The sequence below is a fragment of the Dreissena polymorpha genome, chromosome 3 (assembly GCF_020536995.1).
Source record: "Dreissena polymorpha isolate Duluth1 chromosome 3, UMN_Dpol_1.0, whole genome shotgun sequence".
Taxonomy (NCBI): domain Eukaryota; kingdom Metazoa; phylum Mollusca; class Bivalvia; order Myida; family Dreissenidae; genus Dreissena; species Dreissena polymorpha.
The window spans coordinates 19,140,777-19,168,111 of NC_068357.1; the positions used below are offsets into that span (position 1 = coordinate 19,140,777).

Below are 27,335 nucleotides of genomic sequence, written 5' to 3' on the forward strand. Positions count from 1 at the left end.
CGTTGCGTTTCATTAAATATGATCAGGCATTGTTCTGATGCCACAAAGCAATATTGTGGCAGTATTCATAAACATTTGCATTTCTTTTTTGCTAATCAACTGTGATAATTTGTTCGCTTCACTTACCTTTCTTCCATCTCTGATTACATCTACTCAGTTTTGGGTTTGCATTGAACGTTTCTTTTAAATATTGTTCATATGATGATATGTAACATAAATCGGGCTGCAGTGAAAACGTGAAGATCCGAAAATGATACATTTAATTAATTATTAAAACTAATGCGAACTTTTTTGAAGATATTTATATTACAGCTAAAAAGATTGATTCGGTTATGATAACGTTATGTGTGTCGTGTTTCTATTTTCAACTATAGCTATTATTAATATTTGAAATATTTAGCAGATAATTTTATTTTTAACAATGGTTGCTTTCTGCGGATATCTTAAAAATTAATTAAGAGGTTTTCATTTGATTGTTTATAGGGACTTTTCACATATTAAGGGAGCGATCCGACATTGCTGACTCATATTAAAATGAATACTCGTTGAAGAGTAATCCTCTTCAAAAATCGATTAAATTATAAGGCATTGCAAAGTCGAACCGAATTGAATAATATTGGAGTGTTCCTGCGAATTTACTTATATTTTGTGACTATACATGGATTGCGTGTATACAAATATAAAATGCATGTAGCAATATACTCGCATGGACAACCGATGTGTTAATGCGAAAACTATTTCAATCCGAAGGTCAGTGGTTCGAACCCAGGTAGGGAACACTTTGTATGCTCCCCAAAAATTTATTTTGGGGGAGCATATAGTCGCCGCTTCGTCTGTCCGTCCGTGTGTCCGTCCGTGCACAATTTTTGTCTGGGCTATTTCTCAGCAACTAATGACCGGAATTCAATGAAACTTTATGGAAAGCTTCACTACCAAGAGGAGATATGCATATTATCAGCGGGTTCTGGTCGGATGATTTTTCACAGAGTTATGGCCATTTGAAATTTTCCATTAACTGTACATATAGTACAATTCTTGTCCGGGCTATTTCTCAGCAACTAATGACCGGAATTCAATTAAACTTTATGGGAAGCTTCACTATCAAGAGGAGATATGCTTATTATCAGCGGGTTTTGGTCGGATGATTTTTCACAGAGTTATGGCCCTTTGAAATGTTCCATTAACTGTACATATAGTGCAATTCCGGGCTATTTCTCAGCAACTAAGCAACTAATGACCGGAATTCAATTAAACTTTATGGGAAGCTTCACTACCAAGAGGAGATGTGCATATTATCAGCGGGTTCTGGTCGGTTGATTTTTCACAGAGTTATGTCTCTTTGAAATGTTCTATAAAAAAAAGTTTGTTCCCCCCCCCCCAACTACTGTGCCCTCAAGACGTTTCCTTTTATCTGAATATATAGTGCAATAGTGTGACAAAAAAAAACTTTGGGGAGCATCACCCGTCTCCGACGGTTTCTTGTTTTCTTCTATATTTTTTTCTTAAATCATGTTTTGAACTGGAGCTCTTTAGTAAATTTCCCAATCTTTATCATGAAACATTTCATGAAAATATACACTTGACAATGCAAACATCTGTCAATACGTTTTTGGGTCTCATATACTGACACTTTAAAACACTGAAAGCGATTCTTTGATTTTCTTACATAAAGGTGACATAAAGGTTTACAGAAAGGTTGACCTTCTGTTGTTCTTTATAACATCACGATGCGTTGTTTGTTTGAGTACTTTATTTGAATAATATTTGTTGCTGCGATAATTAACGCCTTCTCAGTTGTGTTGAAGGATAATTCTCAATACATCTTAAATCACATCCATTACTACGTTCGCCCTACAAGCACATAGTGTGTGTTCCTTTAACATAACTTTTACATAGAAACTCGTATCGTAGATCAATTTGTCGAAGTTTCAAACAGTTTGTTGTGTACAACTTTACCATTCTTGTAGCATTATCGTGTACAACATTAACATTATTGTAGCATTATCCTGTTATTTTAATTGAAAGGTTTGAATGCTTTCCAACGGAATAATTCGTTGTTTTTTTCGGCTATGGGCTTCAAATAATCATACATGTGGTACAATTTAACATCAGTTGTTATTGGTTATTGGATTCTAACAAATGTTTAAATATTTATGCATTGTCTGCGTCAGTTTGAATTACATATACCTGTATATTTATGAGCCGCGCTCAAAGAAAACCGGGCTTAAGGCATGTGCGTAAAGTGTCTTCCCATATGAGCCTGTGCATTCCTCACAGGCTTTTGAGGGACGACACTCTCCGTTTGTATGGAAATGTTTGTTTAAGGAAGGCTCTTCTTAACAAAAATTCAGTAAAGGCAAAAATTGTCGTCCTTGATTAACTGCAAACACTAGTCCTGGACGACACTTATCACACATGCATTTAGCCCCGTTCTCACAGAGCGCGGTTCATATGGGCCGTGTTCTGTGATAAAGGGGTCAAATGAATGTGCGTTAAGTGTCGTCCCAGATTAGCCTTGCAGTCCACACAGGTATATCAGGGACGACATTTTCCGCTTTTATGATGTTTTTCGTTTACAGAAAGTCTCTTCTTTTCATAGATCCAGTTTAGGCGGACTGCACAGGCTAATCTGGGACGACATTATGCATTATATCCTCTTTTCACAGAGCAAGGCTCAAATATACAACTTATTTAATCGCTTTGCTCTTTTGCTGGTTATTTACTCGCTTTACTCATGTATATCGAATGCCGAATATCAATTCTTCGATGTATTCGTCTTCAGCTGCTGAATTGTTCTTTGTGAACAAATTATTATGTTGTATTGCTAAACAACACCATTTGGTTATTGTCTGGTTACAATAGCCGTTTTTTTGTTAGCCTCTTGTACTGCTGACAATCCCATGTTCGTCAACTGCGCATAAATAGTTTGCGTAAAGTGTTATCACAAATAAGCCTGTGCAGTCCGCACCGGCTACTCAGGGATGACACGTACGCCTATACTGGGACTCCTTTAAACAAAAAATCTTTAAGAGCGGAAAATGTCGTCCGTAATAAGCCTGTGTGGACCGCACTTGCATGAAGCCTAGCTTTCCTAGAATTCTGCTCACTGAATCTGCTGTACTTGTCATATACCGGGGTACTCGTTCAACGTTAATGTTGTGTTTTTTTAGCTCACCTGAGCACAACGTGCTCAAGGTGAGCTATTGTGATCGCCTTTTGTCCGTCGTGCGTCGTGCGTCGTCAACATTTACCTTGTTAACACTCTAGAGGCCACGTTTATTGTCCGATCTTCATGAAACTTACTCAGAACAAGTGTCCCAATAATATCTTGGACGAGTTCGAAAATGGTTCCGGTTGATTGAAAAACATGGTCGCCAGGGGGCGTGGCAGTTGGCTATAGTAAAACCTTGTTAACACTCTAGAAGTCACATTTATTGTCCGATCTTCATGAAACTTTGTCAGAACATGTTTCCCAATAATATCTTGGACGAGTTTGGAAAATGGTTCCGGTTGGTTGAAAAACATGGTCGCCAGGGGGCGTGGCAGTTTTCCTTATATGGCTATTTTAAAACCTTGTTAACACTCTAGAAGTCACATTATTAGTCCAATCTCCATGAAACTTTGTCAGAACATGTGTGTCAATAATATCTTTGACGAGCGCGAAAATGGTTCCGGTTGGTTGAAAAACATGGTCGCCAGGGGGCGTGGCAGTTTTCCTTATATGGCTATAGTAAAACCTTGTTAACACTCTAGAAGTCACATTTTTAGTCCAATCTTCATGAAACTTTGTCAGAACATGTGTGCCAATAATATCTTGGACGAGTTCGAAAATGGTTCCGGTTGGTTGAAAAACATGGCCGCCAGGGGGCGTGGCAGCTTTCCTTATATGGCTTTAGTAAAACCTTGTTAACACTCTAGAAGTCACATTTTTAGTCCAATCTTCATGAAACTTGGTCAAAACATGTGTCCCAATATTATCTTGGACGAGTTCGAAAATGGTTCCAGTTGAGGTTATATTACACTAATTCCGATTCCCATAGGGTCCCATTATAAAACTGACAACTTTCACAGCATTTTTCTTGCCTTTCCGACGTATCAATTTTTTCCGAACCTGGTATCATTTTAAAGATGGATCTGTCATTTTCCAATAATTGCAATCAAAAACATACCGTCTCGCAACTTCTAAGAAAGTAAATCGCTGTCGAATGAACCCACCGTAGAAAAACGCGTTTCGGAATCCTAATTTCGACAAAATACAATAGAAAACACACCCTCAAAAGTTCATCTTTTAAGTTAGCTTCCAATCCAAGGCATCAAAGTACTCCAGACACATACAGGATATTACAAATAACCACAAAAGACATGTCTCACATTGTTAAATGGCTTATATTCAAGAAGAGGAAAGGAACTCTTTAGAAATAGGCACTACTTTCGAATGGACCACGGAGGGATACACAATGATTTAGTGTAATGTAACCTTGAATGAAAAACATGGCCGCCATGGGGCGGGGCAGTTTTCCTTCTATGGCTATACTGTATGGTAAAACATTGTTAACACTCTAGAAGTCACATTTGTGGTCCAATGCTCATGAAATTTGGGCAGAATATTTGAACTAATAATATCTGGACTAAGTTAAAAAATGGTTGAGTTCAGTTAAAATACATGGCCGCAAGGGGCCGTGGCATTTTTCCTTAAATGGCTATTTACTACAAAACCTTGTTAACACTCTAGAAGTCACATTTATTATCCAATCTTTATGAAACTTGATCTGAACATTAGTTCTAACAATAGCTTGAGTGAGTTTGAAAATGGTTATGGTTTGTTGAAAAACATGGCCGCCAGGGGGGGGGGGGGGGCAGTTGTCCTTATATGGCTTTAGTGAAAACTTGTTGACACTATATTAGCCACATTTATTGGCCAATCTTCATGAAACTTGGTCAGAACAAATGTCCCAATAAAATTTTGCCAGAGATTGAAGCTGGGTCATATGAGCTCAAAAACTAGGTCACAAGGTCAAATGTAAAAAAAACATGTTAAAAGTCACTTTTTTGGTCCAAAATAATCTTCATGAATCAGCTTGCATTTTTTTCAGAATAGTCTAGTTCCTTTGGCTTTCAGGTGAGCGCCTTAGGGCCTGATGGCCCTCTTGTTTCTGAGTTTAACGACTTCCCATGACAGTCATATTTTTCTCTTTTTTTTATAACCGACTATACACTGATTCGGCTCATTGATTATACTGATCATGTTTATCCGAACGCATTATTCGCCGATCCAGTTTTCCTTTAATTCTGCATCTAAATCACTGACCGGTACACGAGGTTTATCGAGGTAACACCGGAACCTGATAAGCCCGTGCCCTTAACGATGTACCACAGTGTTATACTGTTAAATGACTAATGTTCGTCGTCCTAAAATTTCGTGGATTTTGATGATATAAATTTTTCTTGGACACGTGAAGGGGCCTTGTCACAGACTTTGGCATGTTTTGAAGTTTGTCATTAAATGCTTTTAATTGATAAGTGTAAACATCAGAACTAAAGAATAACTGTATAAAACAAAAATAAAATTAAAGAAAGAAAGATATCTTCACCTGCGCTCGAACCACTGACCCTTGGAGTAATAGTCTTGGGCTTAAATCGCTCGGCAATCCGTACTGACATAATGCAGCTATCCGTACTGACATAATGCAGCAATCCGTACTGACATAATGCAGCAATCTGTACTGACATAATGCAGCAATCCGTACTGACATAATGCAGCAATCCGTACCGACATAATGCAGCAATCCGTACTGACATAATGCAGCAATCCGTACTGACATAATGCAGCAATCTGTTCTGACATAATGCAGCAATCCGTACTGACATAATGCAGCAATCCGTACTGACATAATGCAGCAATCTGTACTGACATAATGCAGCAATCTGTACTGACATAATGCAGCAATCCGTACTGACATAATGCAGCAATCCGTACTGACATAATGCAGCAATCCGTACTGACATAATGCAGCAATCCGTACTGACATAATGCAGCAATCTGTACTGACATAATGCAGCAATCCGTACTGACATAATGCAGCAATCTGTACTGACATAATGCAGCAATCCGTACTGACATAATGCAGCAATCCGTACCGACATAATGCAGCAATCCGTACTGACATAATGCAGCAATCCGTACTGACATAATGCAGCAATCTGTACTGACATAATGCAGCAATCCGTACCGACATAATGCAGCAATCCGTACTGACATAATGCAGCAATCTGTACTGACATAATGCAGCAATCCGTACTGACATAATGCAGCAATCCGTACTGACATAATGCATCAATCCGTACTGACATAATGCAGCAATCCGTACTGACATAATGCAGCAATCCGTACTGACATAATGCAGCAATCCGTACTGACATAATGCAGTATGTCGCTCGGCAATCCGTACTAACATAATGCATGCAATCCGTACTGACATAATGCAGCAATCCGTACTGACATAATGCAGCAATCCGTACTTACATAATGCAGTATGTCGCTCGGCATTCCGTACTTACATAATGCAGCAATCCGTCCTGACATAATCCAGCAATCCGTACTGACATAATGCAGTATGTATTTTATTCCTAATATAAGCCCTCCTCGTAATGTTACAAAAATATAGCGATAACAACAGAACTTTCCAAATAATACAATCGTTTCTCGTTTGTTACGCTATATAATATATAAAGGTCCTTTTAACTTCGTGGATTTCTTATTCTCAAAAAAGGACCTTGCGTTGGTCTTTTCCGATGTGTTTGTGTTAAAGTCTCGGATCGGTCAATCGACGAACTCAACAAAAACTAATGACCCACGAATTATATTGACTGTACAGTATGTGCTTCTTGTGCTTCAAACGTATAGCTAGAAGCACCACGGGCTATATATTTTCTGTTTGTTATATCATATGAATGCCATTCGCATCAGATATGACTTACTCGGATGTTACGTTATGAAAAATACCTATCTTCAAGTGGCGAATTCGCTTATAATTGATCTTTTAGTGTTTTCAGAAATATTTCAGAGGAATAATCAATTTTTACCTGCGTAAGTGGGTACAAATGCTTATTCTTTGTATGCGATTGCATCGTTGATGTGTTGTTTGTGTTATTGTGGTGATATATTTATGTGGGTTGTTTTCTACGTAGTGCATGGTAAATTGCACGCCAGAGGTGATTCGTTAGTAGTTAATTGACATTTCTTGCGGGTGAGACCGTGTCTCTGAAACCCAAGGTAAATGTAATCGTAAGCTATCAAAGGGAATAAAGAGATTTCAGCGTCATTCATTGTAAGTCACAGCAAAATTGAGTGTTTATTTCCTATTGTCTTGATTTAAAGTAAAAATACAACATTTCACTTTAAACATGTTTGTGTATGATACCGCCTGATATTTATAGTGTTTTGTCATACTTTCCAAGTGCGATTTTTATCACGCATTTTAAGATATAACACGATGTTAATATTGTATTGTGTACATCACGTTAATATGCATTCATATCGTTAGCATCAATTTTGTAAATATGAATATTATTAACTTGTATATTTACCATCGATTATGTAAACAATAATTGAAATGTATATTGTATTGCATTTGCTATTTTATCGAAGTACTATATACAAACGCCGTTCAGCTTGGCAATATGTACATGTACACATAATTACATAATAAGCATGTTAACAATGTTATAAAGCGATTTCTCATATTTTATGTTTGCTACATAAGGAATTCGCTTTATGTTTTCCGCATTAACGTTTATATCAGCATATTTGAAATCCAGCTGTTACCAAAGTCAGCTGGGAATACCTGGCAATCGATTCGTGCAAATCCTTTTTAAAATGATGAGTTTAGCGTTATTGGCTTTTTACTCTTGCTAGATGGTATAGCACATGGCGGTTTTGCGACATTTTTCTCGCACTTTCTTCTTTTCTCATCGGTTAATTCACCTGAACAACTTAGCTAACCTACAACGGTCCTAATTAAGGATTTCTTTTAAATTTTTAAAATGTATTTTTCAGCTGTGTTTATATGAGCCTCGTTCTTTAAAAGCGGGGCTTAATGCATTACCTATAGTGTCGTCCCAGACTAGCCTGTGCAATAAGCAATGCTAATTTTGGTAGAAACATTCCGCTTGTGTGGTATGTTTCGTTTATAGAAAAGTCTCTTCTTAGCGATAAGGCAGATAAGGCAGATAAGGCAGATAAGGCAGATAAGGCAGATAAGGCAGATGTTAAGTGTTAAGTGTCGTTCCTGAGTATCCTGTGCTGACTGCACGAGCTAATATGGGACGACACTTGTCGCACATGCATTGAACCATGTTTTACAAGAACGAGTCACATATTATTTCTCGGAAGAAGCGTCATTAACTCACATGAGCACACATTGCTGACCGGAAGCTGTAATTGTAATCAGTCACCTTCTTGCGTTCGTTTTCCGCTTTTCCGCGTCACTATCTTCATTGAAACTATTTTTTTAAATTAACGGGGGGGGGGGGGGGGGGGGGGGGGAGGGAAATTCGACCAATCATGACAGGATTTTACCTGAAAAAACACATTCACCAACTGCAATAAAGAGTAATACTCTTTTAATATGGTTACTATCGCACCAAAAATGTGTCCATACAATTAATTAATTGTCCATGTAAATAGTTTCATCTAAAAAATCATGTGATGACCTGCTACCTTTTTTAAATTTGGTTTGTTAAAAACATGGCTGCTAGAGACGTTGCGGACTTTCTTACGTTGCTTTATGGAAACCAAAGTCCATAAAGAGTGTTGATACATTAAAAAGCATTGCCCTATAGGTTTCATTTCTTTCTAGGTTTGACACACCGAAAATATCATATTTTAATATAAGTAACCGAATATCGGATTTCACGGAAATGTCCATTTGGTAACCTTGTTCTGACTTCTAAAACTTATTCAATTTCACCTGTATATCTACATATATACAAAACTGCTTCACAGTAGCCGCTGACCGGGTTTTAGATGAACATAGAAAAAAATGGTGACCTTCTATTTTGTAAAACTAATTTTGTTTTAGTAGTAGTTACTTAACGTATCAACATGTAACTGAATATCATCGTGACAAGGCCGCCATCTTGCTTTAGCGCCATCGAAGTACCAGTTCTCTTTATCACAGGTGGGCGTCCTAGGGCTATCATGGACCCTTTGTTTTTCTTAAAAAGTGATCGTGTACATCAGAAAATAAATTCCATATTAAGTTCACCCAGCTGTATGCGAAATAACGCTAAAACATGGTTTTCTGTTCAATATTCAAATTAAAAAATTATTTTCTTGAATCATGGTTTTGTACAGACCCCACGCATGCAAACATATGAGCGGCGCTCTGGGAAACGGGCTTTAACCCATTTATGCCTAGTGGACTCTCCCATCCTTCTAAATTGGATCAATTTATTTCCAAAATTAAGGATGTCTAGTATACTTATTTCTTTATTTAGAATATTTCTTACAGAAATTCCTTTAAGAAAACAGCGCAGACCCTGATGAGCTGTTTGCCAAGGCATTTTATCTAGACGCTAGGCATAAATGGGTCAATGCATATGCGTACAGTGTCGTCCAAGATTAGCCTGTGCCGTCCGTATGCATTAAGAGCAGTGTTCTCAGAACAAAGCTCAAATTGAATAGCTTATCCAGAATGCTATAAATGATGTTCTTCAGCAAGGCTTTAAAACGCTTGTGCAAAAAAATAATCTACACCTGTGACCTGTGGCAAAAATATATTGAGTAGACCATTAAGCCGCGTGTCACACTGTACATGCGATACATTCTTACCGCTGTTCATATATTAATCAGACTTTGAATAGATTCGTTAAAGAATTACGTCAAAGGGTATTTGTCTACGGGCACTTTGGTTATGAAATACGCTTTTAAAAGGAAAATAATTACGTTCTGCTGTCTGATTTGGACATATCCATAGGTACTTAACATCAAGGAGGTATGATACATAAATGTAATTAGTATGACTTAAAATTGACACACATGCATGTTAACAATTATGTAAATTATGATTTCTTTGTACAGTAATATACTTTTATTTAATGTTGATATATTCTGGACTTAAATTTGTGTAGCTTAACGCTTTGTCAGCTTACAGAGGAATGTAAGTGTAAAAATAGGTACAGCAAACAGGGGCGGATCCAACAAATGCAGCGAATGCGATGCTGCTATTTGGGCAACAAATGCAGCGAATGTTAGGATTCAATTATTATGAAACGCTGAGTTCATTTGACACCGAATATATATGCCATATATGTAACGGCCTGTCACAACTTTTACTTCAGAAATCACCGATGCGCGCGCCAAGCGGAAGAGTTAACTGAGGCGCCGTGTCCGCCTCCCGACCACCTCCACCTCCTTTGTGATTTCAGCGTCCATCGGAACCTGACCACATGCCCGCAACGTGCATCAATTATTGAACGCTGTTTTCATCGATTTGGCTTCATCTACCAGAACTCAAATTGGACGTTATGCGTTAATGCCTTTGATAATTGCGTTGCTATAGGCGATGTGATAGATCGAATAAAACGCGGTGTAACAACCACATTTTATTCCACGTTGACACCTAGTAAAACGCGCCATAGCACCAGTAATCAACGGTCGAACAACGTTTCCTCTGGGAGTTCTACAGCTACACCTGTAACCATGGATTCGGGAATACACTCTGACACGTCACTTCCGGATTCAGCGTCCTATCTGATTGTCAGCATCGGCTGTTCTTTTATCGCTCTGGAAATCGTCGTTTTATGTGCCTAGTAAGTTCATTCAAAGTCGAGTGCCTGCATGACAGTAGTTTGTCTCTGATGTCAGTGAAAAGTTTGTTGTTTTTTTAATTTTCAGTGCTCGCCCTCTTAATAACCCATTCCAACATGCTTATACTTATGATTGTTAAAAATATTTTTGTGTAAGACAATTGCTTGAAATTGCACTAAGGAACCCGAATTAATGATCCAAACATTAACATCAAATTTATCTTGACATCTCGTCGGTTCCTTGTTTACAAATAAGGAACATGTGCCACTTAACTGACTTAAAGATACACACCGTTGCACTTTATGACATATGTGTTTTCCAAATAAATACATACCTCGCAAGATTTTACTGAAAAACGATTTTGTTGTGAGGACTGGCGTGTGTCAACTACAGTATTTTAGTCAAGAAAACAATTGAATATTTAATAAGATGACACATGAAATTATATTCATTTGACAACGCATTTATCGAACGATAATTTAGCTCATCTGGTAACATTTATCCCATTTATGCTTAGTGGACTCTCCCTTCCTTCTAAATTGGATCATGCGGCGTCTCATCTGGGTCTACGCTGTTTGCCAAGGCCTTTTTCTAGATGCTAGGCATAAATGGGTTAATCACAATGGAGCCGCCATGTGGGAAACCTGGGTGTAATGCATGTGCGTATAGTGTCGCCCCAGATAAGTCTGTGCAGCCCGCCCATGCTAATCAGGGACGACACTTTCCGTTTTTTTCATGGAATTTTTCGTTTAAAGGATGTCTCGTCTAACTGAATATCCAGTTAAGGTGGAAAGTGTCGTCCAAGATCACATTCAGTAAGCCCGGTATTCCCAAAGCGCGGTTTAATCGTAATTGTTTCTTCAATCCCGTACGGTATTGAGTAGATCTTGAGAAAACGTGTACATGTATTGGTGAATTTCCTCATTCCGCGCGCTCAGGTAAATTATCCATTGATCTTCAATCCAATTAGCTCTTTTAATGGTGGTTTAAGACGGGTCAGTTTGCTTGTTATACAAATCTTGTTCACAAATGTTCGGAACAAAAATACTACCTTTTTGACCATAAAGGGGCCTTTTCACAGATTTTGGCATGTTTTGAAGTTTGTTATTAAGTGCTTTATATTGATAAATGTTAACATTAAATTTTAAAAGCTCCAGTAAAAAATAATAATAATTTAAAACAGGAAAAAAGTAGCCCGCAGCAGGTCTCGAAACAGTGACCCCCGGAATCCTGAAGTAAAAACGCATTAGTCAACTGAGCTATCCTGCCAAGCATACATAAGATGCGTATTTTATACATTATATAAGCAAAATTCGTAGTTTCACAAATGTAAACGACAACAACAGAACTCTCCAAATTATTCAATCGTTTCGCGTTGCAACGCTTTATAATTTTTAGGTTTTTAAATCGTCAAAAGATGCATACAATGGTTATATTAGACCATGGCAAATGCTCAGTAATACTGTTTCCTCACAAATATCATAACTAACCGAAAATTTGCGAATCTGGAACAACTTTTTTCAATTTTGTCAATTTACCAAACCGTGAAAAGATCCCTTTAAAATCCTTGCGTTTGTCTAAATGCATAACCCATTTTTAACTTTTCTGAAATAAAACTTGTTGTTATCCCCCGCCATTGGCGGAGGGATATTGTTTGGCGTTGTCCGTCTTTCCGTCCGTCCGTCCGGAGCCATATCTTGGAAGTGCTTTGACGGATTTCATTGAAACTTGGTTTGAGTATATATATATGGATAAAAGGATGACGCACGCCAAATGGCATTGTACACCATCTGTAAAAAACGGAGTTATGGCCCTTTGTATCTTGAAAAAATGCTTTTTAATATAAGCTTAGAGCTTTATCTCCATCCACAAACGAGCCAGAGCCATGAAACTTGCCACAGTTGTTCTCAATCATCTGGGGGTGCTTCACATTCAAAACCCATAATCCTAGGGGCTAAGGTCAAGGTCACACATTGAGGTCAAAGGTCACACATTTGATGAATAATTAGTCATTTACTCATTACTTTACTATGCCATGAAACTTGCCATAGTTGTTCTCAATCATCTGGCGATGCTTCACATTCAACACCCTTAATCCTAGGGGCTATGGTCAAGGTCACACATTGAGGTCAAAGGGAGTTGTTCATCCGTCCAGAAAACTTTTGTTCCCAGAAAATTATTGGCCGGGGATATCAATTCAACGAATTGGCTTGTTCAACTAGCCTTTCGCATGTGATATATACAAACAAACATGAACATTTATTTAGTGAGACAATCATTGATAATTCGTGTAGCATTGAATTCGACGCCCATAAATTTTATATCACTAAATTGTTCAGCTCACCCAACATGCCCAATAGTTTTTTTTCTAATCAGAATAAGAATTAAAAAAAGGGTCTTCATTAACTACTAGCTTTGAATCACATATTGCAAGATTAATGTCTTATTCTAATTATTTCTTTAGAAATCATATCGCAGAGATAATAATTTATTCTAATGCATGCCCATTCCGATTATAATATCCTTTATTCTCTTGGCGATATAGGAATGGCGAATTTCGATTAAAAGCAATCGAGTATGATATACTCTTTAAACCACTCAGATATGTTCATATATGGATACGCCTATTATTATTGTTTTTATAAAAACACAACCGTGTGGACCATCTTAGCTTCACGTTATTTGCAGGTACCAGTCTGTGCATATAAAACCTTAACTTGATGATATCAGGAAGCGGAATTTCTTTTCTAGACTAGCACCCGCTACATGTTTGTGCTTTTAATGCATTGATAGATTTCCGATATGAAAAATAATCTCCACTCAAGAGTATATACATCGCTCACAGGGAAACATATATAAGCGATTATTAGATTACTATCGTTATTACAGAAGCTCGCATTCCTGCAATACAGTCTATCCGTGTCAGCTGGCGGGGTTTTACGTGCAATTGTAGAAGTATTATGCAAGTGGTAAAGGTGGTGGTTGTGATAAAGGTTGTGTTGGTAATGATGGTGGTGGTAGTAGTAGATGATGTTGGTGTTATTGGTGGTGATGATGTTATCGTAGTAGTAGTAGTAGTAGTAGTAGTAGTAGTAGTAGTAGTAGTAGTAGTAGTAGTAGTAGTAGTAGTAGTTGTAATAGTAGAAGTAGTAGTAATGGTTGTGTTTGTTGTGGCGGTGGTGGAGGTGGTGGTGGCGGCGGCGGTCGTTGTGGTTGCGGCGGCGGTGTTGGTAGAAGTATTGATAGTGATAGAAGTAGTGATTGTTAAAAACAAAGAAAACCGCAACTCATGATATACTCATTAGTGATGACAAGCGGAACGATGCCAGCAAGTTGCATTGGCAACCTTACAAAAATTAACAAAAAACAAATGAACGTGTCCGATAGATTAGCGACGAGAAAAGCATATGCGTACAAACGACTGCCTTTCGTTAGTTTGATCCGATTGATTGGAATAATCTTGCGATTGTAAATGTCCGCCTTAAAATGATCACACAAACACGTTGTTGTCGTCCCTTAAAAATACCATTTGCCATTTTCTAAACACAAATGCTATTTTGATGCGTGTTTTTTGCAACTAGACTTCATGTAGCTTCGGTTTCTCCTTTAAATGTTTGTTTACCGTTGTACATTTCAGTTTTTGTTACGACAAGAAGCGAGAACGGAACCAGTACGAGAAGCAAGGTCGCAACTCGGAGGTATGTCAAGTTTTTTTTTTATTTCCGTCATTCCTTGCAACACGAGGATTCTTTATTGCGCAAACAGCGTACACCCTTGCAGCACGCAATCATCATTCTGTTGCGTTATTACTCCAAGCATGCGTTTGGCATTAGCTCGTTGCTTCGTAAGTTCGAGGAAATCATGCTGCATATTGGTTTTTTGCAGAGCGAAGATTTTTCAGGCGTTTTATGAGTGGCAAGTCAAAAAGTTCTGTTGTAATTATGGGTGGTAAATCAAAGCTTGACACTGTGGTTTCGTCATTTTTATGAGTGTTTATCTCGTTTTTTTGTTTGTGTGTGCGTCATACTTTGAAGTTAATTCATCAACAACTGAAACCATAAAGTAGTTAATGATATACAATGGAAACAATAAATTAATAGGCAACCATACGTTTCGTATATCTTTCCAAATGATTTCAAAAAGCAATTCGATTCAATACAGGTGTTCTTAATATATATTTTTTTAAATTATAATGTTGTTTTTTTCTTAAAAGCATTGCACACTATATATATATATATATATATATATATATATATATATATATATATATATATATTCTTTAGAAATTATAAAATATATAAAGATAAAACTTGGTCAAACACACGTAGCTCTATGTTTGTCTCCTACATAAAATGGTGTATTGGTTCAATTTGGTTGGTCCCTATTATGATTCCGGTCCAGAAGATACTTTTTCTTTAAGAGTTTGCGAAATAAATGTGTGCTCGCGATATCAAGGCAACGTGACGCATGCGATAACCATGCCGCTCGCTCAACGTTTATGCTCTTATATGGCGGACTTTAAAAAAAAGTTTTTTTGCATACCTTTAATATCACAATAGAGAAAGCCCATGTTCGTGTCCCGCCGATAACTTTCGAAATACATTGCCACAAACGAATCTTCTTTCAAGATGCGTCGCACTCAAAAGTCCGCCTTTGATTTTGTATAGTCCAGGTCACACATGGATTTCAGAGATAAAACTGTGCTTGTGCCTTGAGAGAATGAAATTACCATCATCAGTCGAGAGAAATGTTTCAGATCCATAGGTTTAAGTTTAAAGGTCGCACTTTCAAACTACAATGTAGTTCGTTTCTGGAATGAATTTCTCAATATAATCCCTTGGCGACTTGTATCAAAATTAATGTACATAGGTGATCGTGAATTGCGTTAATTTGTTTAGACTCGTATTAAAGGTATATGAAGAAAGACAACAATCTAGCATCAAAACTTGGAAGCGCTCTCAATATACACCTATATATTTTTATGAATAAACATAGGCATGGGAATAATTATGCATTGCAATACAAAACGAGCAGGCTTCCAAACAAGGGCACCTATCATTGAAATTGTGTCGCTTGCTGTGATCATTTACAGAACGACAAGGACGCATTGAATAATTTATGTGATTGTCCCATGTTTATAACGGCGTTCTGATTACACGGTTTCATCATTTTTATGCTTTGAATAATACATTATTGGTTTAAGTGTGGGTGTTTTGCTTGGTGTAAGTTTAACCACATGTAATTTACATTGTGCAAGTCTGTGTGTACTGTACCCGGCATGAGAGTAACATAACCCGCGAATCCCCTGAAAATGTATAACCGTTTCTTCTTCGCTCACTCAGTTTTGTTGAACAAATTATTTTGTAACTTTACTGAAACATGCACAACCAACTCCGCCCCCGCCCCGCCCCCCCCAAAAAAAATAAAATTAATATTTTAATAAATAAATACATATTTTAATAATAAATAAACAGATTGCGTACTTTGTGCATATGCAGATATACAACTATATAAACTGGATATAATATATATATATGCTTCATTTTGCTCGTTATATAAGCTCATTTCGTTTTTACATTAAAACTTTATTGTAACAAATACATCATAGTAGACCATCCAATATGACTTCTTGAATGTCCCACGCAGTATTGCTCGCCGAATTTCGATTTTGAATACGGTCATATATTGCATGCAGTGAATTTGTAATCATTATAAAGGTAAATGTTGTACAAAGATACATTTTTGTGTGAGAACATTATCAAAAGCTCCACCCCTACCCCCCCCCCCCCCCAACTAATCAACACATCCGGTTATTGCTGATCTTTTAATTTTAAATATTTTGTGTTTATTATTAACACCGTATGTGAGATTATACATGACATAAACGTAGAACCGTTCAAGACGTTAAATGTCGTTTTAGTAAGCCAATTTGTTGGTTTTTGGGTGGATAAGGGGCAGAACGTCCAGAAAAAAGGATGTTATAAAATACAGTTCTGCGTGATTTTAAGCAAATACATTTCCATCTCGTAATATTCCTTGTTCCAAATTTTATATCAGTAGTATGCATAGTCGTATAAATGAGACTTTTTAGACACGAATTTAATGCTACTTTTTTATATCGGGCTGAATCCGCTGAAAATAATGCCATTTTAATAAAACGCAGGTCAATTTGTCGACCAGAGCCTTTCCCGTGGTTCTAATAACATACAAACAGTGGCCGAAATATTTTGGATTCAATTTCGCGATAGCTGCATTAAATTGACGACCTTGGCCGGTACAATCGCCGATGAATGTGTTGAAAATTCGGGCTTATGAGGGGCAGTTATTACCGTACTGTACAGTAATCACGATAAGACAACGCAATTATCATGAAAGGGCTGTACCACCATATGGATTTCACTGCGTACATTTAAATATATATTATGAAATTCTCTGCATACATTAAAAAAATAAATGAATTGACTGTCTGTTTATAAACATTCACTGCAATTATGTCATCATTATTGAATGAAATATGATCTGTTTAAAAAAATAATAATGATGATAATAATAATAATGATAATGATAATAATACTAATAATGATAATGATGATGATAATAATAATACTAATAATAATGATAATAATAATAACAATAATAATAGTAATAATAATGATAATAATGATAATAAAAATAATTGCTCTTGCAGGAGGACCCGGAGGAGGTGCAGGAGGGCAACATCGCACCGGAAACAGCGGCCCCTAATGTCGCCCTGTGTCCTAAATTAGTCTTCAACGACGATGACGTGGTCAAAGAGGATCAAAGCATTTATCACAGTTATTACAACCTGCCTTACATAGACGAATCCGCTGCGAATACACCTGAACGGCAACTTCTACCCCGCCTATGATAGTTATACACGAAGATGCGTGTGTACATTTCAATTAATTCAGCTTCGCTCTTGGAAAACGGAGCTTAATGCATGTGCTTAGACTGTAGCAGTCTGCACAGACTTATCTGGAACGACACTTTACGTACATTTATTAAAACCCATTTTCCGAGAGCGCGGCTCTTATTTGTCTGTGGGACATTTGCATTAAGGATCGTTGCTCAAAGTGCGATCGTATTTTAGGCATAATATTTAGTGAGAGTAATGTAGAGTATAAAATGTGTAATGCACAAATTTAGTCCGTTGTAAAGAGGGCTCGGGCAATCCTGTTTGAACTTATATTGACATATACTTTTCAAAGTCCGTGATTATGTCTCAATGATTTAGTTAGCATTTTTAAAAAGCCATATTTCCAGTTATTTCGCAATATTGTGATGACCGCAACAGTATGCACGTGCGGCAATAACACTTCGTGTAGTGGACTATTACTGGATTTACTATTGCGCGCAGAACTGTTTTTAAATAAAATATGTATCCTTACGCGTGAAAATTGCCTCAATGTCATGCCACTATTGGCTTGAAACGACAGAACTATTTGCCATGATTATGCATTGTGCAGAAACACAGGAAAGTGTATTCCTGAAATCCTGGCCACGCAGTTGCAGGGTTCGGAGGAGGAATTCTATATCTGTCCAAGAAGTATTGTGTTATAAGTAAACAACATATCCGCTTTGTAATATAGACTCGACTTCTTTTAGGATTACTTTATAACGGTGCTGGTTTGCGCATGTTCTTTATATTTTGTGTTAACCATTCTGACGTTTTGTTATTATTATACTGTTTATATTTATTACATCGTATTAAGTGATAAAATAACCTTGTACGCGTGTAAGTATATTTGTGAACAACATATTGCTCCCCGAGATAGTTCTAGTAATCCATGTTACCGACAAGAGTGTAATTTGTTGTCGTTGAACATATGAGCCTTGTTCTGAGAAAACTGGGCTTAATGCATGTGCGTAAAGTGTCGTCCCAGATTAGCCTGTGCAGTCCGCACAGGCTAATCAGGGACGACACTTTCCGCCTAAACTTGATTTTCGGTAAGGAGGGACTTCCTTGAAACTAAAAATACCATAAAAGCGGAAAGTGTCGTCCCAGATTAGCCTGTGCGGACTGCACAGGCTAATCTGGGACGACACTACGCATATGCATTATGACCAGTTTTCTCAGAACGCGACTCATATCAACATTGGAAAAAACGCCAAATCGGTTGCTGATAGTTGCAATGCGCTCTCTCTTGGCCATGGGTGCAAAATGTTTTCAACAATGCAAGGGTTAAGGAACACTGAAACTGCAAGAACTTATACAAGTTTACCTATCTAAACCACAAACTCATCCAAATGGTACCATTAAAGCAAGAAATAATTGATTTTATTGACTTAGGTTTTGTTTTGTACGCTGTATCCGCCATATTGGAAAATTGACCGAATATTGGTTAGGTCGCAGTACACCAATATTTTGCATGTCGGGTTATGTGCTCCAGCCTATAAAGTTGATAACGATGTGGTATTCGATACAGAATACACTGTTTCAAATTTAAACATAAACATGTCAGCGAGAAAAGTGTGTTGAAACATCGTCGTGTTTTTATAGGGTGCATGCAAAGGATGACATCCGTAGGTTGCCATTCAGGTAAATTTAACATGTTTATGAAGTTTATTCATCATTTTCCTCAATTTGTCTCGAACGACGTCTGTTTAGTGAAGCGCACGGATTCGCTGCGCTGAACTGCACCCATGTTTATGAAGGGTTGCATATGGACTGCCAGAGCCGCCATAGCAAAAATTATCAAATGCTCTGGGAGTCCGTTTATATGGACTATTGCCTCGGCAAGCCTCGCCGTTATTTTATTCTAAGCCTCGCCTGATATATTACAAAACGATCAGGCAGTAACCTGTTATTCTCTATATCCCACGACAAGCGGTGATAATTTGCATAACCTGTCTTGATTTGCATTAAAGTTCGTGTTTACCATCATGAACTTGTTCGAGGTATTTGCTTAAAGAGTTTCGTGCATAATGTAATCATGCATATCATCTGGGTCTACGCTATTTGCCAAGGCCTTTTTTCTATACGCTAGGCATAACTGTGTTAATGCAGGCACCGCTATTTACTTCATCTATGTATACATGTTGGAAGTCCATGTTTATAAAAAAAATTGAAAATGTTCGCAGTGTATTCCATAATTTAAACCTGCATGGAATTTCCTAATTTATATATAAACGTACGCAGTGGATTTCATAAAGAAAATATCTACGCCATAATTTTTATGCGAAGACTCTGATATCTCTTTTAATGTAAACATGCAGGTAGTGAAAGTAATAACATGTACACTGTGAACTATTTAATGATACTATGTACTTTGTCAACCTAAAAAACAACCTAAAAAACTTATAAGAATGACATTTACATATTTTTTTTATATAAACATAGTAATTCCTCTTTTTAAAATGTAAACACGTTTAAATAGATTGAATGGATGTTGAAACACATACGGTCGTACAAACAATTGCATCGTCAGATGTCTAATTATTTGAGTCTTGTTCTGAGAAAACTGGGCTTAATCATGTGCGTAAAGTGTCATCCCAGATTAGCCTGTGCGAATTTCATGAAACAGCTATAAATGCGTGTTTTAACACAATTAAAAAGACGACCGGGTACCTTATCATGCAGATATACAAAACAGAAAAGTCAAACACGCCAATTTCTTAATAATATTAGCTAAAATGTCAACTTGCGTCCGTAGTAACTAAGATTTACAATAAACACACAACTGTGTTCAATTTTGTTCTAATCGAACAATGTTAATTGCAAAGCTGAGTGCTGACTTCTCTACATTTCATCTGGCTGAATCGTTTGCCAAAACTTGCATACCATTTATTAGCCAGTCTGTTTGTAGTAAATTCCTAAGAATGTTACTCATTTGTAAACGCAATTACACACTTTGAATGCATTCGTTATAACTCACCTAGTATCCAAGTATTGTGTTCAATCAATTAGCAACCAGAAAATGTTGAAACGTCTGCAATGCTGTCTATGTATTCTGTCGACAGCGATTTTTTTTGTCCAATTGGGAAAAGTACCCGTACCGGTCCAATTGGAAAAAAAAAATGAGTGGTGAAAACCCTCAAATTGGGAAAAATCGAGTCGTGAAACCCTAAAATTGGGAAATTGGTGTATTTGATTTTATGCTCCCAAATACTTTTAAATTGATAACTAAGAGTTTTCAAGCTGTCAATATTATATTGACCTAGGTTCAAACCATAGAGCTGCACAGGGAAACTAACAAAATGTTGCATTCCCCCCCCCCAAAAAAAAAATAAAAAAAAATAAAATATATATATTTTTTTTTACCTTTAATTGGGAATTTTTTGGCCAGCAATTGGGAAATTTGTAGTTTTATCGTAATTGGGAAAGTGCCGTTTACCGGTACTTTATAAAGAAGGAAAAAAATCGCTGGTCGAATGCTTCTAAAGAGATGCATTCTGGGAAAACTAGGCTTAATGCATGTGTGAAAAACAAATGCTTATCATAGACGTTCCGATTTCATGTAATTTTTCGTGTAAAGTAAGTCTCTTCTAAACTAAAATCCAATTAAGGCGGACATTTTCGTCCCTGATTAGCCTGGGTGCACAGTCTAATCTGGTTTGACTATTTATGCATATGCAAGTTCATTTTTACTAGAACGTAACTTTAAATAATAACTACAGCCATTACAAGACTACCTGCTTATTGTCCCCTACCGGTTTCACCGGAGGGGACCTATGGTTTGCGCTCTGTGTGTCTGTGAGTCTGTCACACTTTTCTGGATCCTGCGATAACTTTAAAAGTTCTTAATATTTTTTCACGAAACTTGAAACATGGATTGATGGCAATATGGACATTATGCACGTCATTTCATTTTGTTCCCACGTCAAAAATTCGGTTGCTTTTACAAAAAAATAGACTAGAAATACTGCTGAAAATGGTGGTTTTCTGGATCCTGCGATAACTTTAAAAGTTTTTAATATTTTTTCATGAAACTTGCAACATGGGTATATGGCAATATGGACATTATGCACGTCATTTCATTTTGTTCTTACTTCAAAAATTGTGGTTGCTATGGCAACCAAAAAATAATTTAAAAAATCTGAAAATGGTGGAATTTCTGACAATGGTGGAGCCGGTAGGGGACCATATTGCTTGACAATAGCCTTGTTAAATATATTTACACAGAAACGTCTAAAATTAAAACTTGCGTCCGTATTTCACAGCGCTTAACAAAAACGGATTCTACCGGAAACATAAGCGCATTACTGGCTGATACGCGAAACGGCACCGGATCATATTAGAACGGCATCGGATCATATGAGAACGGCATCGGATCATATGAGAACGGCATCGGATCATATGAGAACGGCATCGGATCATATGAGAACGGCACCTGATCATATGAGAACGGCATCGGATCATATGAGAACGGCACCGGATCATATGAGAACGGCATCGGATCATATGAGAACGGCACCGGATCATATGAGAACGGCACCGGATCATATGAGAACGGCACAGGATCATATGAGAACGGCAACGGATCATATGAGAACAGCACCGGATCATATGAGAACGGCACCGGATCATATGAGAACGGCACCGGATCAGATGAGAACGGCACCGGATCATATGAGAACGGCACCGGATCATATAGGAACGGCACCGGATCATAACAGAAAATATGTGTCTTGTTCTGATAAAACTGGGCTTAATGCTTGTGCGTAAAGTGTCGTCCCAGATTAGCCTGTGCAGTCCGCACAGGCTAATCAGGATCGACACTTTCCGCTTTTATGGTATTTTTAGTTTCAAGGAAGTCCCTCCTTACTGAAAATCAAGTTTAGGCGGAAAGTGTCGTCCCTGATTAGCCTGTGCGGACTGCACAGGCTAATCTGGGACGACACTTTACGCACATGTATTATGCCCAGTTTTATCAGAACACGACACATATTATATATGATATTGACTTCTTTTTATATAAGTTGGTTCTTTAAGTTTCATAATTCTGTGCTCAAAGCTTGCATTTTTCACTAAAGTAATCTTTCACGGAACTATAAAATGGGATTCCTTCAGAAAATATGATGCTCGTGCAAAGTAAAAAAAAACACCGTCGAGAACCTTGCCCACCAAACAGGTCATTCCCGAAACCTTCCGTGAAGATATTGAAATGCATATATTGGTCTTCATTCACGAATTTATTCATACTTCTGAGCCCTGTTTCTTTGATAAAAGGTACCATAATTCGTGTTAAGACGTCGCCATTATGCTAGTCTGTTTAGTTTGTAGAAAAACGAGTATTTTATGTGTCAAATTATGGAACCGGATCATTCATGAAATAGGCACCGCATAATGCATAAACAGGCACGGATTGATAACCAAAAGTGCAGGACTTAACCCATTTATACCTAGTGGACTCCCCATCCTTCTAAATTGGAACATTTAATTTCCAAAATTAGGGATGTCTAGTATATTTATTTCTATATTTAGAATATATCTTACAGAAATTCCTTTAAGCCATACAGCGCAGACCGTGATAAGACGCCGCATCATGCGGCGTCTCACGTGGGTCTACGCAGTTTGCCAAAGCTTTTTTTCTAGACGCTAGGCATAAATGGGTTAAGTACGTGTATATTACGTTGAGAGCGTATATTCGATGCTGCTGATATGGTAAATATTAAAAGAATGTCGTTATTTGACATAAAGCGCGATGCATCGCAACATTTAGGATGCCCATTCAAACATTTAGACCACCAAAAAAAAAAGGGTTGCATACTTATGAAATGCATTTATGATAGCTTTTTAATGGTTGGGCCTGTTATTTCTCGTCCCTCAGCCCTGCGCTCTCTGTCTAAACTTATGAAAATGTATTTGCTTTACCTGGAAAAGTTAATTGAAACTTAGCTCTCAATCTTAAAAAATGTATAGGTTATTTCAAAATCGAATGAAGAAAGCGTTCTCTAGAAGAAAGACTTATTTATCAAAATAATTGTAAATAATCCCATGATTGTTTGTTTATTAAAATTAAATAGAGGATTTGAAGCAATGTTTTGCCAACGGTAACCGGAACTATTTGTGCAAGACTTCTCAAACTATCGGTTTATTGAAGCTCATGGCGAGATTTTCAAAAGCATTAATTAACCAATATTTGAATATTAAATTCGACATAATATGACATACTTATTCGTCCATAAAACGCCGCACTTCGATTGCGTTCCAAATACATGGCCTAGTTATGGCTTCAATCAATGCCTGACCTAGTTATGGCTTCAATCCATGCCTTACCTAGTTATGGCTTCAATCAATGCCTGACCTATTTATGGCTTCAATCAATACCTGGCCTAGATATGGCTTCAATCAATACCTTTCCTAGTTATGACTTCAATTAATACCTGACCTAGTTATGGCTTCAATCAATACCTTTCCTAGTTATGGCTTCAGACAATGCCTGTCCTAGTTATGGCTTCAATCAATGCCTGACCTAGTTATGGCTTATCAATACCCGACCTAGTAATGGCTTCAATCAATACCCGACCTAGTTATTGCTTCCATCAATGCCTGGCCTAGTTATGACTTCAATTAATACCTGGCATAGTGATGTCAATACCTGGCCTACATGTTGCTTCAATAAATACCTGGCCTAGTTTTTGCTTCAATCAATACATGACCTAATAATGGCTTCAATCAATGCCTGACCTAGTTATGGCTTCAATCAATACCTGGCCTAGTTATGGCTTCAGTCAATGCTTGACCTAGGTATGGCTTCAATCAATACCTGACCTAGTTATTGCTTCAATCAATACCTGACCTAGTTATGGCTTCAATCAATGCCTTTCCTAGTTATGGCTTCAATCAATGACTGACTTAGTTATGACTTCAATCAATGACTGACCTAGTTATGGCTTCAGTTAATAACTGACCTAGTTATGGCTTTAAGCAATGACTGACCTTGTTATGGATTCAATCAATGCCTGACCTAGTTATGGCTTCAATCAACGACTGACCTAGTTATGGCTTCAGTCAATGACTGACCTAGTTATCGCGTATCAATAAGCAGCCGGTAATTGTTGTAACATCTGCAATGCATTCAAGGCATTCTGTCACAGGCCTGGAACATAAAACAAGAGGGTTCACTCAACAATGGGGATTAATGCGTGTGCGAAGTGTCGTCCCGAATTAGCCTGTGCTAAGAAAGTGATAAGCGTTTATTTCGTATTAATAAACGCTTTATATATCGTCTCTTCTCGCTCATAATTTTCTTAACAGGAGATGTAATTTTGTGATCTCGAAAATAAATTTCGTAGCGAGTAAAAAAATGAAAAAAGAATGGAGTAAATGTCTTACACTTAAACCACTGGCTCATGAGGTATATTAAATAGATACGTTATTAATGCCAAAATATGTTATGGAGTACGGATCATATGATGCAATCTGCGCTGATTTTCTTTTAAATTCAATGGTAACTTTACCAAAGGTTAAGGAGTGTGACTACGTTAGTATTGCAAATTTTCTCAGTTTACATGCGAAGGAACGAATGCGAAAGTGGACACACCTCCCGAGGGTGCGATCGACATATACGCACAGTTACTTAAATGCGCGCACGCACACACACACATACACATACGCATGTCAACGAGGCCTATATTACGGAGGATTCCGGAGATATTCGATGTATCAAGATTGAAAATACGCGAGGCCTATCTTACGGAGGATTCCGGAGGTAGTCGATGTATCACGATTGGCGTTTATGGTTTAAAACCATTATATTGTTAAGACCGTCTGATTGAGTGAATGAGAGTGTCCTGTGTGATAAACAGTTGTTTTTTTACTGTGGCGCGAGTATGTCAGACCAATGAATCCCTCTGTAATATTCCAACGTCATATCCATGTTGTTCGGTTGAAACGTTGTCAGCATCCAGCGAGCGGTCCTTCAGCTCTATGAAGCTTATCAATGCATACATTCACTCTGCCATGGGCGAGGAGTGCCTTACAGCGCTTGCAGTGCTCCACATCCACCGGGAAAGTGTAGTGAACATTGAAAAAGTGATCAACACTTTTGCCTCTACCAAGAGCCGGAACACGCAGTGCCTATAACCATACTTCAGCTACATTTCCCATGTATTGAAATCTGTTGCTAAAACTGTATAATTATGTTAAAAATGTTTTCAACCAAACGAATAGTTTATTTGTTAAACTATAATTAGAAAAATCGCGTCTGCGCCTATTACTGGCCTTTTCCGGGGGGGGCGGATTGCCCGTGCACCCCCTAAAATGTGCCTGCACATCCAAGTAGTGCTCGCTACGCCCATGGCAGCTTGAACAATGATTGGTTGAACGAAAAGGTAAACATGGTCGTTGTTCGCTTGTTCCGACACTCACGCGTTTACACGGTGCGTTATACATGTAGAACGTAAACAGTGCGCCCACATCGCGTGTGCAGTAAAGCGTCTAAAAGTAAGTCTACTGTATGCATACATGTATGTTTTTGTGATCTTTAAAAACTCATCTGTATTCCTGTAATCTTAACTTCTTGTAGTTCTCATAAATATTGTTCGCGGTTAGCTCAAGTTTAAATTCTAATGTCGTAATGATGCGAATGTAAAAAAGACGACATGTATATAAATTCTAGTTTTTGTTCTGAATATGCTTATAGATTCAAGTTTTTTTATTTAAACATTGGCAAAACGCCCTTAAACATTTACATAAAAGGTCGCTAATTATAGGCAAAGGGCATCAGTACGATACAAAAACAACATGTTAATTATATTATGAATGCAATCGAAATAGTTTTCATACTTCAGTCTTAAACATTCTACAATATTCCAGTTTTGGTTGGTTATATATTCTATTGTGCTAATTTCGTAAAAACTAATATTTTATTATCTGGTTAATTTTATAAGAATAATAACAGTTGTCATTTAAATCAGGATTTTTCTGATGCAAAATAATTCTAAATATAAGTCGTGTTCTGAGAAAATTGGGCATAACGCATGTGCGTTAAGTGTCGTCCCAGATTAGCCTGTGCAGTCCGGGACGACACTTTCCGCCTAAATTGGACTTTGCTAAGAAGAGACTTCATTTAAATAAAAAATGTCTTAAAAGCGGAAAGTGTTGTTCCTGATAAGCCTCTGCGGACTGCACAGGCTAAGCTTGGACGACACTGTACGCACATGCATCGCTCAGTTTTCTCAGAACGTGACTCATATACACTATGTATCCGTTGTTGTGTCTATGAATAATGTTGTTGACAATGATTACAGGACACATGTGCATAAATATCAAGACAAAGATGAAACCATGTTATTATACAGGGATCTGTTTGTATAGGTCCCTGTATTATACAAGAAATGACCATGCTTGTTCTCTCTGACCATCGATTACATTAAAGTAGCCTTATTGTAATTGACTTGACAGTTGATGGGCGGTCGTTATAAACAACACTTTAACAACCAACACTTTTCCATTAAAACAACCGACCAACAAGCGACTTAAATGAATTGTGTTCTCATCAGATTTCCACCCGAGGCTGAAAACATTGCTGAAACCGCCATTTATGCCTACCTTTGGGAA

General features: G+C 37.5%; 2 protein-coding genes across 11 annotated transcripts in view; both read left to right on the forward strand.

Moving 5' to 3' along the window:
- LOC127873184 (uncharacterized) overlaps window positions 1–19,107 on the forward strand; it is a 78,418-nt gene extending 59,311 nt beyond the window's left edge. For 5 of the 7 annotated variants that reach the window (XM_052416911.1, XM_052416909.1, XM_052416912.1 and 2 more), the window contains 3 exons: window positions 10,342–10,812; window positions 14,448–14,508; window positions 17,499–19,107. In XM_052416911.1, coding sequence (XP_052272871.1) covers window positions 10,342–10,812; window positions 14,448–14,508; window positions 17,499–17,699 — 733 coding nt within the window. In that variant the 3' untranslated portion in view covers window positions 17,700–19,107. Of the gene's footprint in view, window positions 1–4,375; window positions 4,468–7,250; window positions 7,329–10,341; window positions 10,813–14,447; window positions 14,509–17,498 lie in introns of those variants that run through there. The other 2 variants (XM_052416913.1, XM_052416916.1) reach the window with 2 other exon arrangements.
- Window positions 19,108–26,111: 7,004 nt separating this feature from the next.
- The window catches only part of LOC127873188 (glutamate carboxypeptidase 2-like), a 33,323-nt gene continuing 32,099 nt past the window's right edge, over window positions 26,112–27,335 (forward strand). For all 4 annotated transcript variants that reach the window (XR_008046044.1, XM_052416919.1, XM_052416920.1 and 1 more), the window contains exon 1: window positions 26,112–26,219. The gene's annotated coding sequence lies outside the window, so the exon portion shown is untranslated. The remainder of the gene's footprint in view (window positions 26,220–27,335) is intronic.